The 13,542-nt window shown below is 37.0% G+C and overlaps 2 protein-coding genes across 3 annotated transcripts; one reads left to right on the top strand and one right to left on the bottom strand.

The window, feature by feature from the left end:
* Positions 1-46: 46 nt before the first annotated feature.
* smtnl1 (smoothelin-like 1) lies at positions 47-5,347 on the bottom strand. 2 transcript variants are annotated; one of them, XM_038305162.1, is made up of 6 exons: positions 5,268-5,341; positions 5,042-5,139; positions 1,220-1,791; positions 999-1,113; positions 758-909; positions 47-633 (listed from the first exon to the last, which is right to left on the bottom strand). In XM_038305162.1, the coding sequence occupies exons 2-6, from the start codon at positions 5,108-5,110 to the stop codon at positions 285-287; spliced, it is 1,257 nt and encodes a 418-aa protein (XP_038161090.1). In that variant the 5' UTR covers positions 5,111-5,139; positions 5,268-5,341; the 3' UTR covers positions 47-284. The 2 variants fall into 2 exon arrangements, with proteins under 2 accessions (XP_038161090.1, XP_038161088.1); XM_038305160.1 differs by having other exon boundaries at positions 5,042-5,347.
* A 1,825-nt stretch (positions 5,348-7,172) lies between these two features.
* LOC119796539 lies at positions 7,173-13,542 on the top strand. Its single transcript, XM_038305137.1, has 5 exons — positions 7,173-7,190; positions 12,286-12,320; positions 12,401-12,453; positions 12,533-12,793; positions 12,875-13,542. The coding sequence occupies exons 1-5, from the start codon at positions 7,173-7,175 to the stop codon at positions 13,321-13,323; spliced, it is 816 nt and encodes a 271-aa protein (XP_038161065.1). The 3' UTR covers positions 13,324-13,542.

Here is a 13,542-nt window from a genome sequence, read left to right on the forward strand (position 1 = left end):
GAGTTTTAAAATGAATATAATAGATCTTTGAAATACAAACACTTAATCCCTCATATAATATTTTATTTACACAGATTTATATATTTTTGGAAGTGTGCTCAAAACAAAAACTTAATAGATACAGAACAGTGACACCCCAACCCCCAAACAAACCTCCATATATTTAGAACAATAAAAAAAAAGTGTCTGAGTTGAGACAGCCAACTTATGCAACCCAAAACTAAATTACTGTCAGCAGAAATGTGAGATATTCTCGGTCATTTATCTTATCTCTCACATTTTTTCTAGGTTTCTATCTCAACGGAAACTCCCTCAATATCTTCATCTTGACTCATCTTTGGACAGTCTTCCTCTTCTTCCTTTCTGTTTGACTCTTTGTCATCTTCTTCTTTCTTCTCTTCCATCTTCTCACAGTCAGCGCGTGGTTCCTCTCCCGTTTCATCATTACCTTCCTCTTTTTCCTCTTTCTCATTGTCAGCCTTCTCCTTCTCCTTGTCCTTCCTCTCTTTCTCTATTTTGGAGAGGCTGTGGCAGAGGGACTGCACGTATGTGAACACACACATGGGATCTGGGTGGTTGCCCATCATGATCATATCTGGCACGTCCAGCAAAGGGCAGCAGTCAGCTAGGGACCTGGAGAATGACAGCAACAGTCAGACACAAAGGTCATGGAAGTGTCTTTATAATAATAACATTTGTTTTAAAAACAAGTTAAACTTGAATTTTGATATACTTAATCTCATAAAAAGTTTTTTACTCTGCTGTTTGGAAGGCCAGCGTGAAGTTTTTCTCCCTCTCCTCTGGTTTTAGAGAACTGTAGTCAAAAGCATCAGGAAAGAAGCGATGGATTAGAGCGCAGAATGCAAGCCCATCACTCCAGGATGAGGAGAAGTTTTCAATATTTATACCCTATAGGAACCAAAGAACAGTACAGGTCATTTCTTCTGCTCCACATTTGTTTGGTGTTAAACAGTTTGGGTTTAACATGATGAGATTGCCTCATATTTGCGTGTCTTGTTGCGGCACCATTGAAGAATCTTCTGTTTGATTGAAGCTCCTGTTGCCCCAGCACTAGAGGACTTCTGAATTTTGAAGTTGCGAGCTATCGGTGTCCTACAAAAAAACCCCCCAAAGATCAATAACAAAATACAGCTTCCTTTAAAATTTGTTAAATCATATTTAAATGCTAAAGTTTAAGTATCCCATGGTTGTTACTCACTCTGGTGCACCTTTTTGGAACTTTGCAATAATATCATTTCTATTGGATGCTCTAATAGAGCGTGCAGAGGATCTTGGTCGAGAGATAGAAGAGGGAGCCCCGCCCTTTCTTTTAGGTTTTGTTTGTTTTTCAGTCTCATTTACCTTTCCTTTATCAGTCATCTCTTTTTCTGGCTCAGTCTCTTTAGATATATTGTTTTTAGCATCTTCTAGACTCTCTCCCTTTATTTCACCCTCCTCCTTGTCTTTGATCTCCTCTTTGACATTCTCATTTTCTTGATTTTGCATCTTTTTCACTGGTTCTTCTTCCTTGTCTCCATCTTCCACATCTTCTTTCCCATCTTGTTTCTCTTTTACCGTATCAGTGTCTTTCACATCATCAGCAGCCGGTGTGTTTTTATCTTGTCCAGCCTCTTCAGCAGGCTGAGAGAAGCTTTGCATCTTGTTTGTATCTTCAGCATTGGCTTTATCTTGTGCTTTTTCTGGCTCGTCACTCTCTTCCACCTCAGTTACCCCTTGAGGTTCTGGTGTGTCATTAGTGCCCTCACATCCATCTTGTTGTGACTCATTTGCCTGGATTAGAATAAAAACAATAATATGAAGTGTCAGAGAGAATGGCATTAATTTGGGGATTTTGAATACTTATCTAAAATATGTTTAAAGTTTTGACTTTTCTAGGTCATACAGCAAATAACTTTAATGAACAAAAAAGATGCAAAAGTACAAGTTAAGATATATGTGTGCAAGTATGTATATCTGTGTCTATCTGCATAGATAGATAGAAGACATCTGTGAAATTAAGATTATTCAAGCACCCCTAATGTGAAATGATCCTTTTTACTGCAGAGAAATGTAGAAATGATTAATATATCACTAGTGCAATGATACATACTGCAGGCTTTTAAGGTAACTGTAAATAAACTTTAACTTGAAAAAAAAACAACAACATAATTTTCTGATCAGGGTGCAATTCAAAATTGTAAACCTATATCAAGAAGCACTGAAACAGTTCTGGAGAAAGTTACAAATTGTGTTTTCATGGCCTGAGGTAATAGACTTGATCAGAGGTGTGAAAACTATTAATATTTATTACTCAAATAGAAGTATAAATCCCACTGTTAAAAAACACTCTTGTAGAAGTTAGTGCGTCACCTTAAGCTTTTTACTTAACTAAAGTATAAAAGTAAAATTAAATTAGGAAAAATGCTAAGGACAGAAGCTTTAAAGCTTTAAAGCTCATACTGGTTACTTCATTACCCTATTAAGGGAACATTTTTCAATATTTTCTGGATGATAACTTCTGTATACTTAATTTTTTTAGTTTTATAACTAATGGCAACAATGTCAAATTTAACTTTGCATCATCCTTAAAAACATTTTTTTTGATAGGTGGCGAACAACAAGTTGGTGTAGTACCGAGTCCAACCACAGAAAAATTCACTATCTGGATGAAATCAATTTTTTGAGGGTTCTTAATTATTTATACCAACCAGCTATAATGAAAACGAACTTAAATTAAACAAAATTAACAAGTCTATTTTTAGAATGTAAGTAGTGGAAAGTAGAGTTAATTGCAAAAAAAAAAAAAAAAATAAGGAGTAGAAGTAAAAGGTTCTTTAAAAAATAATGACTCCAATAAAGTATAGAGAGCCATCATCTTGTATACCTAACAAAGTATTCATACTTTGTTACCTGACACCTCTGCTTTTGATACAGCTGATCACAGTATTTTCTTAGATAGGCTTGAACACGCTTGAGGAGTCCAGGAAAAAAACACCATTTTGTCCCACAGATTAATTTTTTTCTTTTCTTGTCAAGGATACATTTTCCATCAAAAGGTGAGGTTACAGGTCAAACTCCACAGGGTTCGGTTCTTAGGTCAGTCTCATTTTCTATAAGTATGCATCCAATTAATGAAATCATAACACAGTATGGAATAGATTTACACTGGTATGCCAATGACGATAAGCTATTTTTATTCATAAAAACATATAAATCCAGCCAGACAGTCTACAGGCATGACTTTATGACAGCTTTTACATTCAGACAAGACACAGGTTGACTCTGGAAAAGAAACTGCTTGGCTAATCACTGAATAAGGAATTTGGTATCCAGTAATAGTGAAAATTGAAAATAAGTCGATAAACTGTGGTGTTAATTCAAAAGAAAAGGTGATTTAAAATGCATATTAAGGAAGTTTCTAGGATTTCCTTCTTTCACCAGAATAATAGCCAAATTAAACATATCCTGACCAAAATGACACCCAACAACCAGTCCATGTGTTTCTCCTTCATTTGCCCTTTGGCTGCTGGAGGACATAATGACAACTTTACCTCACTCTGCATTATTTTCTGTTATTTCAGCTTTGACATTTTCTTTCTCTCCATTTTTTTTTCTTCTTGATAATAGATGCAACTGTCAGGGCGTTGTTTTTAGCTGTGACTCTGTCCTCGATAGGAAGTATAGGTTGAGCTACTGCTGCCAGCAACTTTATGTCCTTATTTTGATAAAACACCTGACCCTGTCTTTTAGTGGACCGATTAGTCCTCTAACACATAACTATTGTTTGAGTATATACTGTAACTTACCACATATGCTGTCTTTTATCATCTGGACTTGGCTCATAGCTTATCTTACGCAGTGTTTCTCAATAGGATAAAGCCACTTAAGGATCAACTATTGCCATTACCCTTTTACTGTTTAACTTTGAAACAAAGCCAGTTGTGTGCAGATCTTACTACCAGGGCAAAATGAACATAAATTGCATTTTTGTTTTATATATTTTATTGTTATTATAACTGAAAAAGATAATGTTAAAAGAGGCTCATTGGTACAGCTTTTTTTTTGCCATGTTCTTTTTTAAGTTTTGAAATGGATTTGGTGAATTCTCACTGCAAGTCAAAGGTGAAGATGTGCCCTGTGCTACAGCCCCCAGCATACTGGTGGTAGTGATGGCAAATAAATGAAGGTATCTCTAGGGTGGCTTGTTAAAATTAGCAAATACTGTAAGTATTGGATTTTCAGGGAAATATGATTCCTTTGGGATTTTGAAATCCCTGGATATAGATCTCTTCATTGTGAGATTTTCTGAGGCCAATACTCACACAAAGGGTTTTATGGACAAAAAGAAGAAAATACAAAGACTATGAGTTAAGTAAACACGGAGATCAAGGCAACAAGAAAATTGGTCAAAAAGATGTTTAAAAGGACAGAAATAGAGGACAAGAGAAATAGAAAAACTTACAAGGACAAGAAAATGCCTATGCCTTTTGGGCTCCAAATCTCTCTAGGAGGAGTGAATGCTGCAAGTCAAGAAACAATTAAACCTCCCGGTTTTTCTTTGATAAAAAAAAAACACATTTTAACTAACCTGAATAATAAACAACATGGCTGCAAACCTAGATAACGAGGATTATTTTAACTGATCTACTTGTCTTAAAGTCTGTCTGAATGATTTAATTGAATTGAGTTTTATTTTAATTTTTTTGTAAAGTAACTTAAGTGCTAAATAAACTGAGTTGAATGAAATGAAAGTGACACCAGGTCAGTTCTCTTTGAACTGAGTCATCATCAAGAATAGGAAACACCAAGGAGAGAGCAGGCTCTGTGTGCATCACGCCGCTGTATAACGTATGAGTCATTCTCCAGAAAGGAATAAAAACAGGTGTAACATGACATCCAGAATCACCGATCCACAACACCTGCTGTGGCTACAAACGCACCAGTTGCCCGATCCCGGTAGAGTCGATAAAGCCAGAGTATGTTCTAACAATGTAAGCTTTCACTGTACAAGCAACAGTAACATACAAAAAAAGACACAAACCTCCTTGTTGGTGATGGTTTCTGCCTGGGAGGTCACGTCTTTCTCTTGGTTTGGTGATTCTCCATCCATGATGTCCAAATGAAGGGAGTTTGTTGGTTCTATAAAGACTTTCTGTTATACTGACACAATGTTCTCTACCTTTGTCTGAATTTTTAAATCAAATTAAATCAAATGAGATCAAATGTTTGGAAATGACTAATTCTACATCTCAGTTTCTGCTTCTTACCCTCTCAAACAACAGTGCTGTGTATCAGAAGATGTGCTCTTGTGTTTGTGGTTATCCGCCTTTACCCCCCACCCTCTGCTTTGTAAGGATTCCTATGCTTCTTTATCTGACCTTTTGAACACGTGTTCCTAAAATAGAGCCCTAATGGCATGGGCCCAGTTCTACAGACCTGACAGCTGCCTCTGCTGTGGAAACCACAGATGTACACATAGATCCAGGAGTGACATTATCAGATCTATTTAATGCACAGGTTCTCTGTAATATACTATGGAGATACTGCTTTCTTGGTTAAATACTCCCAGCTCTGTGTGTTTACAGGGTGTCCAAATTAGTTTATTAAGGATTTCCATCTACTCATTTTAACTCATCTTTTATTTATATTTCCAAGGTGTCGGTATAGAGCAGGGAAGGATAAGTAAAGATGTTTTTTTCATGGATCTCTTGAACTTTAAACTCTTTAGCTCAGATTTTCTCCCTGTAGTCCCTTCTTGAAAGGAAATTAGTCGGGATCAGACTTTGTGAAAATGAGTACATGAATTGATCAGTTTAACTTAAGATTACCTTAATCCCAATTTAACCGCATTAAAGAGAGCACTCAGCTGTCTCTCTGGCAGTCATGGCACTTCTGCATGTATACCATACTGGACTTATTCCATCTGAATGCAAAACATAGATTGGGAGTATTGTTGAAGACTGCAAGAGTATTTTTTGAAGAAGCTGTATTTTTGATGACCATATTTCAGCCATACTTCCTCCCTCCTGGCTTCATTTATAAAAATAATGGATCTCCACTCATTGTTATGTGCCTGACATCCAGATTTATGTCCTTCTTAAGAAGATGGAATCCACTTCTTGTAGGTCTCAATTTAATTGCTTAGAAGACAAAAGTCTAGATGGCTCTTAACTTTTTAAAACTTACCAAGAAGAAGACTGAGATGCAAATCTTTGCAAGCTCTCAATACAGTAGGTGTTGGTTCCTTGGCCCAGTATCTACATCAGGCCAACTGTTGCTGCTTTTAGGGGGTCAAAGTGAAGGCTGGACATAAAAAGACATTATGTAAATTTTTACTGAAAAATATCTTTGAAATAGCTTTTTTATTTTACCCTTTACGACTAAAACATAGTTTTAAGAGCAGACTATATAGAATGTATTGTCCCACAATGGGGAAATTCTGGTGTTTACAGCAGCAAAAAGATTATAGAAAAAATGGTCACACAAATGTGGACCTTAGAAAAAATGTATAACATAATAACATAATAGTGAAGAGTAAAAAGTAAAACAATAAAATACTGTACAGTAAAGTGTGTTAACAATATAAAACTGTGCACCTGGAGAATAAATAACCAATATACAGCTAAGGAAATTTTTACAGTAATTGGTATGTGAAAACAGCAGCAACATGTCAACAAAATGACAGCAGCATGCTATTTAACCGACTATGGTAGAAAAGGTGCAAAATTAGTATGAATAACTTATTGAGGTTGTCTGTCCTCTAATAGTCCCTTAGGAGACCTGGCTGGATGGTGTTGAAAGCACTGGAGAAATCAAAGAACATGATCCTCACAGTGCTTCCAGGTTTCTCTAGGTGAGTAAGAGCTTGGTGAAGAAGGAAAATAATGCCATCATCAGCTCCAATCCCAGGTTAAGCAAACTGCAGTGGATTCAATAAAGTCTTCACCAGGGGGCGTAGATGGTGTAACACCAACCATTTGAGGGTCTTCATCAGGTGTGAAGTCAGCCCTACCAGCCTGCAGCTGCTGAGGTCCTTTGGAAGATTCATCTTTGGCATCTATATGTCTTTAGCCTTTTTTCCTTGAATTTCTTCCAGTCAGATGTTCCTTCGCTGACGTAGCAGCAACCAATTGAAGCATTAGATTGAAGATGGATTTTGTGAATTATCAGACATGACCAATGACATCCAGGTAAGGTGAAAAAAGCAGGAGAAAGAAACCTTCCAAGTCAAGTACAAGTGCAAGCTACAAGAACGAGCAGAAGAGTGCTGCAGTTTTGTGTTTTGTCCACTGATGGCAGTATATTTGTAAAACTGTAATACCACTTTAAGCATAAAATCATTTTTGCGTTGTTATCTAATCTAATTATTTCCATTGAAAGCGTCTCTTAGCTTTAGACGGTACAGAGTGCTGTTGTTAACAGACACATCAAAGTTCGATCATATTTCTACTATTTCATCCTCTCTCACTGGTTAGCCATACATTTTAGGAAATGTACTGGATGTCAGTATGATGGCTACACAAGTTTTTATCGGTTATGTCTTGGACTATTACCTCTAATCTGAAATGTTTTTATCACTGTTGGAAATCCATTTTTGTTTTCTTTCTGTATTCTTCCTCTCCACTTTGCTTTATATGAACAAACAAGAGCTCCAGCAAAATGCATGGGTTTTTTTTTATGAAGCCCCTCCAAATCAAAGATTATTTGAACATTCATGACTAAAGAGGGTAAGCCTGTATCTATCTGCTTTCAACATCAAAAGCCCAATATCAAACCAGCAGCTTTACAAAGAGTAGAGATGGCTTTGCTTCTTACCAAGGAGAAGACACCTGGATCATACAACCTTTGATGTTGGGAATTCAAACCAGTCAGAGCAGATGTGCAAGATCAGTTTCTCAAAGATCTTCTCAACCAGATCTAGCAGCCTATTTAGCCTAACCTGCTCCACCACCTGGATTTTAACTTCAGCCTGGAAAAACTTCCAATCATTTAAAGGACAAAGAGCATTGGAACAACTATCAGCAAACTGAAGATCTTGGCTACCCAACCAGTAGTATTTACCCTGACGCCTGTTTAACAAAACCAAGATAAGGGATTAAGCTTGGATATTTTAGATATCCTTACTTAATTAAACCTCAAAAAAGCAGTAACACATCAGTTACCATGGTGATTGATTCTGTGGGGCTAGTCTGCTCCAGACCAGGCTAAAAGCCATACTGGCTTTATTCTGGTAATTAATCTGTTCAGCCAGTAGATGCATATTTAAAACCCAATGAATTTTGTCAGCGATTTTGTTTGTCCTCATTTATTTTTTTTATCTGTTTTTGTTTTTCTTTTTTTTTATGAGCCACCTTTAAAAAAACACTAATGCATATTGTTATTTAGCCAAATAGTTACATTACTTTAACATTATTATTGTAGCCTATACAATTATTTGCTTAATAATTTTATGTAAACACCCTGTGCAATGATCCTGTATAGTGATCCTACTATTAAAAAAAAGCTTTCATATGTGGATGCACTGTATATAGGCTACTATATATATCCCATGCACCTTTTTCTTCCTTTGGCACATTCTTCTTCTTCTTTGTGCTGATGTAACTAAAACATTTCTCCGCTGTGAAATCAATAAAGCCAATCAATCAGTCAATCAATATGTGGACATAATTACTGTTTGACTGTGTTTTGGAAGATCACTTTTGTACTAAATTTGACAGAAAGGCCTTTAATAGTAATTTGCATCCTGCTTTACAAGGGTGTGCCAATATTTGAATTATTCCTGAGATTTACCTGCATGAATGCTATTGCTTGGTGGTGGTGGTGGTATCAGCTATCTGAGCAGACTGCTTAGTCCCAGTTCAGCACTGCACCAAATAGAGCCATGCCCTGACCATGACGCAGATGATATGTATCAGTAGGAGATTCTGAAAAGATGCTTCACTATCGGAAGTGTTTATTTGTCATTAAAAGGGTACGCATACATTTTCAGGAACCTTCTTCAACAGAGGAATTTACTAAATCGAGCAAGGATTCTACAACATTGCACGTAACACTCATTTGGCTATAGATCAAAAGAAATTTTAGAGCAGGTGGGACTACTTTTTTAGATTTTTTAAAGCAGGATTCCTAATGCTGTTGGTGTGCTGAAACATCATTGTTATAAAAAAAATATTATAAACATCCATGTAAGAATTATTTATGGTTAGCCCTATTTTCAATTACATACTGTATATTTAATATGTGTATTAAATTACTTAAATGTCCCAAGTGTTTCAGATGACCTGTGATGTAGACTGCACCTTGAGCAACATGGCCTGGCTCAGCTCATGACTCAAAAACCTGTCCCTCACTGTATCCATTTTAAAATAGGTCTGCTTTTTTAAATTAAGGTCCAACTTTTCCTCTGGTGGGATTTCTTGGGATGGTGGGGCACTCCTTGTGCCAGATACATGAGGCAATTTAATACTTAAAACAAGTAATATAATATAATATTTTTGCAGTCATCTTCTAAGTCATTAGTACCAATAATTTGTACAATAGTTAACATTTGATACAGATACATGCTATCAGGTACTTTTTGGTCTAGTTCTTAGTTTTATATAGATATTGACAGGAGGTCTATCCAAAACAAAAGTGATGAATTATTTCTACAGCTTGACAAAGTTTCTATGCTGGATGCTAGGCTTGATATAGCTGGAATTTGATCCTGAGATCCATAGTGTCAAAGATTTACAAATCTGACAGCTGTCCGATATGTGCATGTTACAATATTAACTTCTACTGTAGATTTTTAATAGCAATGGTTGCTAATTTGGGTAAAAGACAAGCAAATCTTTAAAATATTGTATTTTCCATTAAGAAAAGTGGTTAAAAGGTGTATATTTCATGCTGTTTAGACATTTAGTTGATACACTACTTGAAGGGGGAAATGGATAAAGCCTGAATTTATCTGTTATCCTTGGTTTTCAGATTAATCTTTCGTAAAACAGCCATATGGAAATATAGTTTTTGATGTTTTAGTAAACTAAGACTGTGGTGTTGGTCAGAACAGTAGAAAGTTCAACATTGACTGATTTACTTCAAAGCTAAAGCATTCTCCTCTTAGGGGGGTGGGGGGTGGGGGGTGGTGGGGGGGGGGGCATTAGAGAATCTCAAACCACTAACCACTAACTAAAGGTCAGTTACTTAAGGTAACTGACCTTTCCTTGCTTAAGCTTTAGTTTTCAAGCAATTAAAAAATAATTTTCTTAAATTCACAAATCAAACAGATAATTTGAAGCAAATGGACACATGAATGACATTAAACTTTCAAATGATTTACTGAAACGGCAATAAGTGGCATTTCTATTGTTAATAAATTCTAATATATGCTTCACATTATTTCCACAAGCAACTTTACTCTATATGTGTTTCTTCTATTCTTTAAACTCAGACAACCCTAACTGTACCAAAGAAGAAAAATACATAAGTCTTTGCAGACCTCTGAGTTTCAGCACCTCAGCACCACCAAAAATAAATTAAAAAATTATTCTTTAAATACAAGTTTCTTTTTGATGGAAAGCCAAACTTGATCTCAGACAATTCGTAACAAGGTCAAATTAGTGTAAAAACAAATCGATAAATGTTCCAACTAGGGTATTTGTCATGTCACATAATTGTAAAGCCTAAAAATAAACCATTATTTAGATAAAGATAAGCATTCTTAAGTTTCATCATTTACAGTATACACGTATAAACCCAAACAGAGCATGCCTTCAGCATGCCTAGGGTTGGTTTTCGTAAATTAGCATTTGGGAAGAAGGTATTTGGTAAGAATAATCAGGTTTGATCATGAAATCTAATTTTTAAAAGAAGTGAAGAACTTATATATTTTTGTATACTCTGTGAAATGGGTTGTGCCTACACTTCCTGTCATGCAAAGGAGGTCCAGTAAGAAGCCAGGACCAGGAAGGAGGACGCTTTCTTCCAGTTCAGTTAGGGACCTCCTGGCATTCCTAGCCCCTGCTAGGAGCTGCACAGTTGCCCCCTAACTGAACTGGAAGAATGCGTCCTCCTTCCGTCCTCCTGCATTTGAATAGCACTTATCATGGCAACAGCTGAAGCACTTCTGCTGTGGTTTAAGTTTCCTTACCAATTTGAGGTAGTCTATTACTACAGACTCTGTAGTAGTAGAGTAACTCTACCCCTCTCCCCCATCTCAGAGTTTCGGTTTCAGAATCGGTGATCAATCGGGTAACTAAACTGAGGATCTAATTAAAGGTATAGTGGAGGATGTTCCTTTTCCAGGTGTATCATCAAAATAAGTGGTCCTCCTTATTGAGGAAAAGAGGAAAGGGCGAGTCGTTTAAAAATTCACGAAAATCCACAACTATACTTTTAACTTTGAGTTTAGCACCTGCTCAATCATATAAGAAGCTCTCATTAATGAAATATTGATAATGCATTTCACCCTGTTAACAGCAGGGCATAAGCTTCTAAGTGTGTTTTGATGATGGCATGCAAACTATCAACATATATGGGCCAATTTCACAAAGCAGGGTTAGTGGTAATCCAGAGTAAGTTTAAAAGTAATTTCCTGGGGTGAACTCCTGCACAGTAGGATGCTTGTTTGGAGTTGGCCTAACCTTGGGTATTTCCTACTTTTTAGCTAACTTCTGCACAAAGAAGTGTCAAATGGCATGCCCTTTTATGGAAGAAATTGTCGTTGAACCACAATTTCTGTGAAATTTCTCCGTAAGTAGTTTTTAATGACACATTTCTGTTATTAACCACACTTTCTTCGAATTATGCGCATTTTCTTTCGATTTTAGCAGGAAAGGCTAATTATAAATATTTAATCTATATCTAAATATTATATATATATATTTATTTGTTAAACGTATTGGCTTGAAATAGCTGCACCTATATATAATGGCTTGTTCTATGTAAAACAATTAAAGCCAGAATGTGCTCTTTTGGCTTAGTCAGGTATGACTTAACCTTTTATCCCAGAATTTGTAAATTAATCTTATGTGAAATTTGATTGCTGAAATAACTTGCAGTATTGACTTCTCTCATTATAACGGCTGTCCAGCCTTATGAAAGCAAAAATCCTGGGTATGCAGGGATTTTCCCCATATTTTTATTCTGAGTTCTCACCTATCCGACTTTCTGAACCTGGGCCTTTCAGTGTTTTGGTCCTCTTGATGAGACACAATTGTCATCAGCTGTGCTTTAGGTAGGTAAGCTCTGATTGGAGTTGGCATAGTCTTTAAAATCTTCCCTTCTTCTCTGTTTTCATTGCAGCTCTTCAAAATGGTGACTGCACAGGTCTTGCTGAGGTACAGAGAAAGTTGTGTTGTAATGTGATTACTGTTTAATTGAAAGGCTTTCCAAATATTTTGTCTGAAAATCCTTTCAGGGTATCCCTCTTTGCCTTGCTGTGTGTGGAGGTTCATAATGCTCCAGTAAAAGGTGAGCTATTAGACTTGCTTGAAAGGAAATGTTTTTTAAAGACTGATGTGTGTGTGTGTGTATATTTTTTTTCTTCCAGGTTTTAAATCTCAAGACCAGGGCATACCCAGTGATCCAGTAGCTGCAGATCATTTTGGCTCCCAGCAGGGATCAGCCTCTAGCAGTGTTTATTTTATGCCTCCTCAGGATCAAGTTGTCACTGGGTCTTACCTGCCCAGTCAGGGAGAATTCATTTCTAGCGGTTCTGAACCTGCTGCATATGCTGCTGGCTTATCTATGCCTGCTGACAGGAGATACGCTGTCATTCCTGAACAGTCTGAGACTCAGGCTGCCCCATCAGGTAAATTCCTTAATCATGGTTCTCTAATGTTGCTTTAAGGCACATGGAGATCTAAAACTTAGCATTTTTTGTTTTTGTCAGAGATGAATTGGTTTGTTCCACCTCCAAACTTTGAAGAAACCACACACATCCAGCCTGACGATGCAAGCATTGTTGGGCCATCCGTCCCTCAGGCCCCCATCCCTCAGCCAGGGGAAGCTTCCAACTCTGTAAAGGAAGCGGAGCTTGGAAACTATGAGCAGCTAACAGAGCATTTTGGTTTCCCGGCTTCCAATGTGGGGCCTGTTCAGGGTTTTCAGTACGCAGTACCAGATTTTCATGGCCTTTGGGAAAATCCGTTTCTTTACCCTGAGTTTGATTACATGCTCATTTATGGCCTGTACCCTCCTGGAACCTACAGTACCTTTAGCCAACACCATGAAAAAGGGAAGGAACACTCTCAGGAAGTCCATTACTTGAAAGAGCATGGCCCAGATTCTCCTCAGAACCCTGAACCTGGGCAACAGAAACTCTTTCCTGGGACTCCTTAAGGCTGGTGGTGTGAAAACTCGGTGGACTGTATTAAAACTCTCAACTTGTTCTATTGTTTGCAGGTCTTCTGGGGATTAAAATGGTTGGAAGCCATATTTTCAATTAAAAATCATGCAAGCACTCATCGCATTTGGTGTATATATGTTTTGCCAGAATGACTTGGCCATGGTTATATGAAGGGGAGAACCATAGTGTAAAGGCTTATGCTATGTTTACAC

This window comes from Cyprinodon tularosa, unplaced genomic scaffold (assembly GCF_016077235.1).
Source record: "Cyprinodon tularosa strain WSP-4 unplaced genomic scaffold, ASM1607723v1 ctg551, whole genome shotgun sequence".
In the NCBI taxonomy this organism is placed as follows: Eukaryota; Metazoa; Chordata; class Actinopteri; order Cyprinodontiformes; family Cyprinodontidae; genus Cyprinodon; species Cyprinodon tularosa.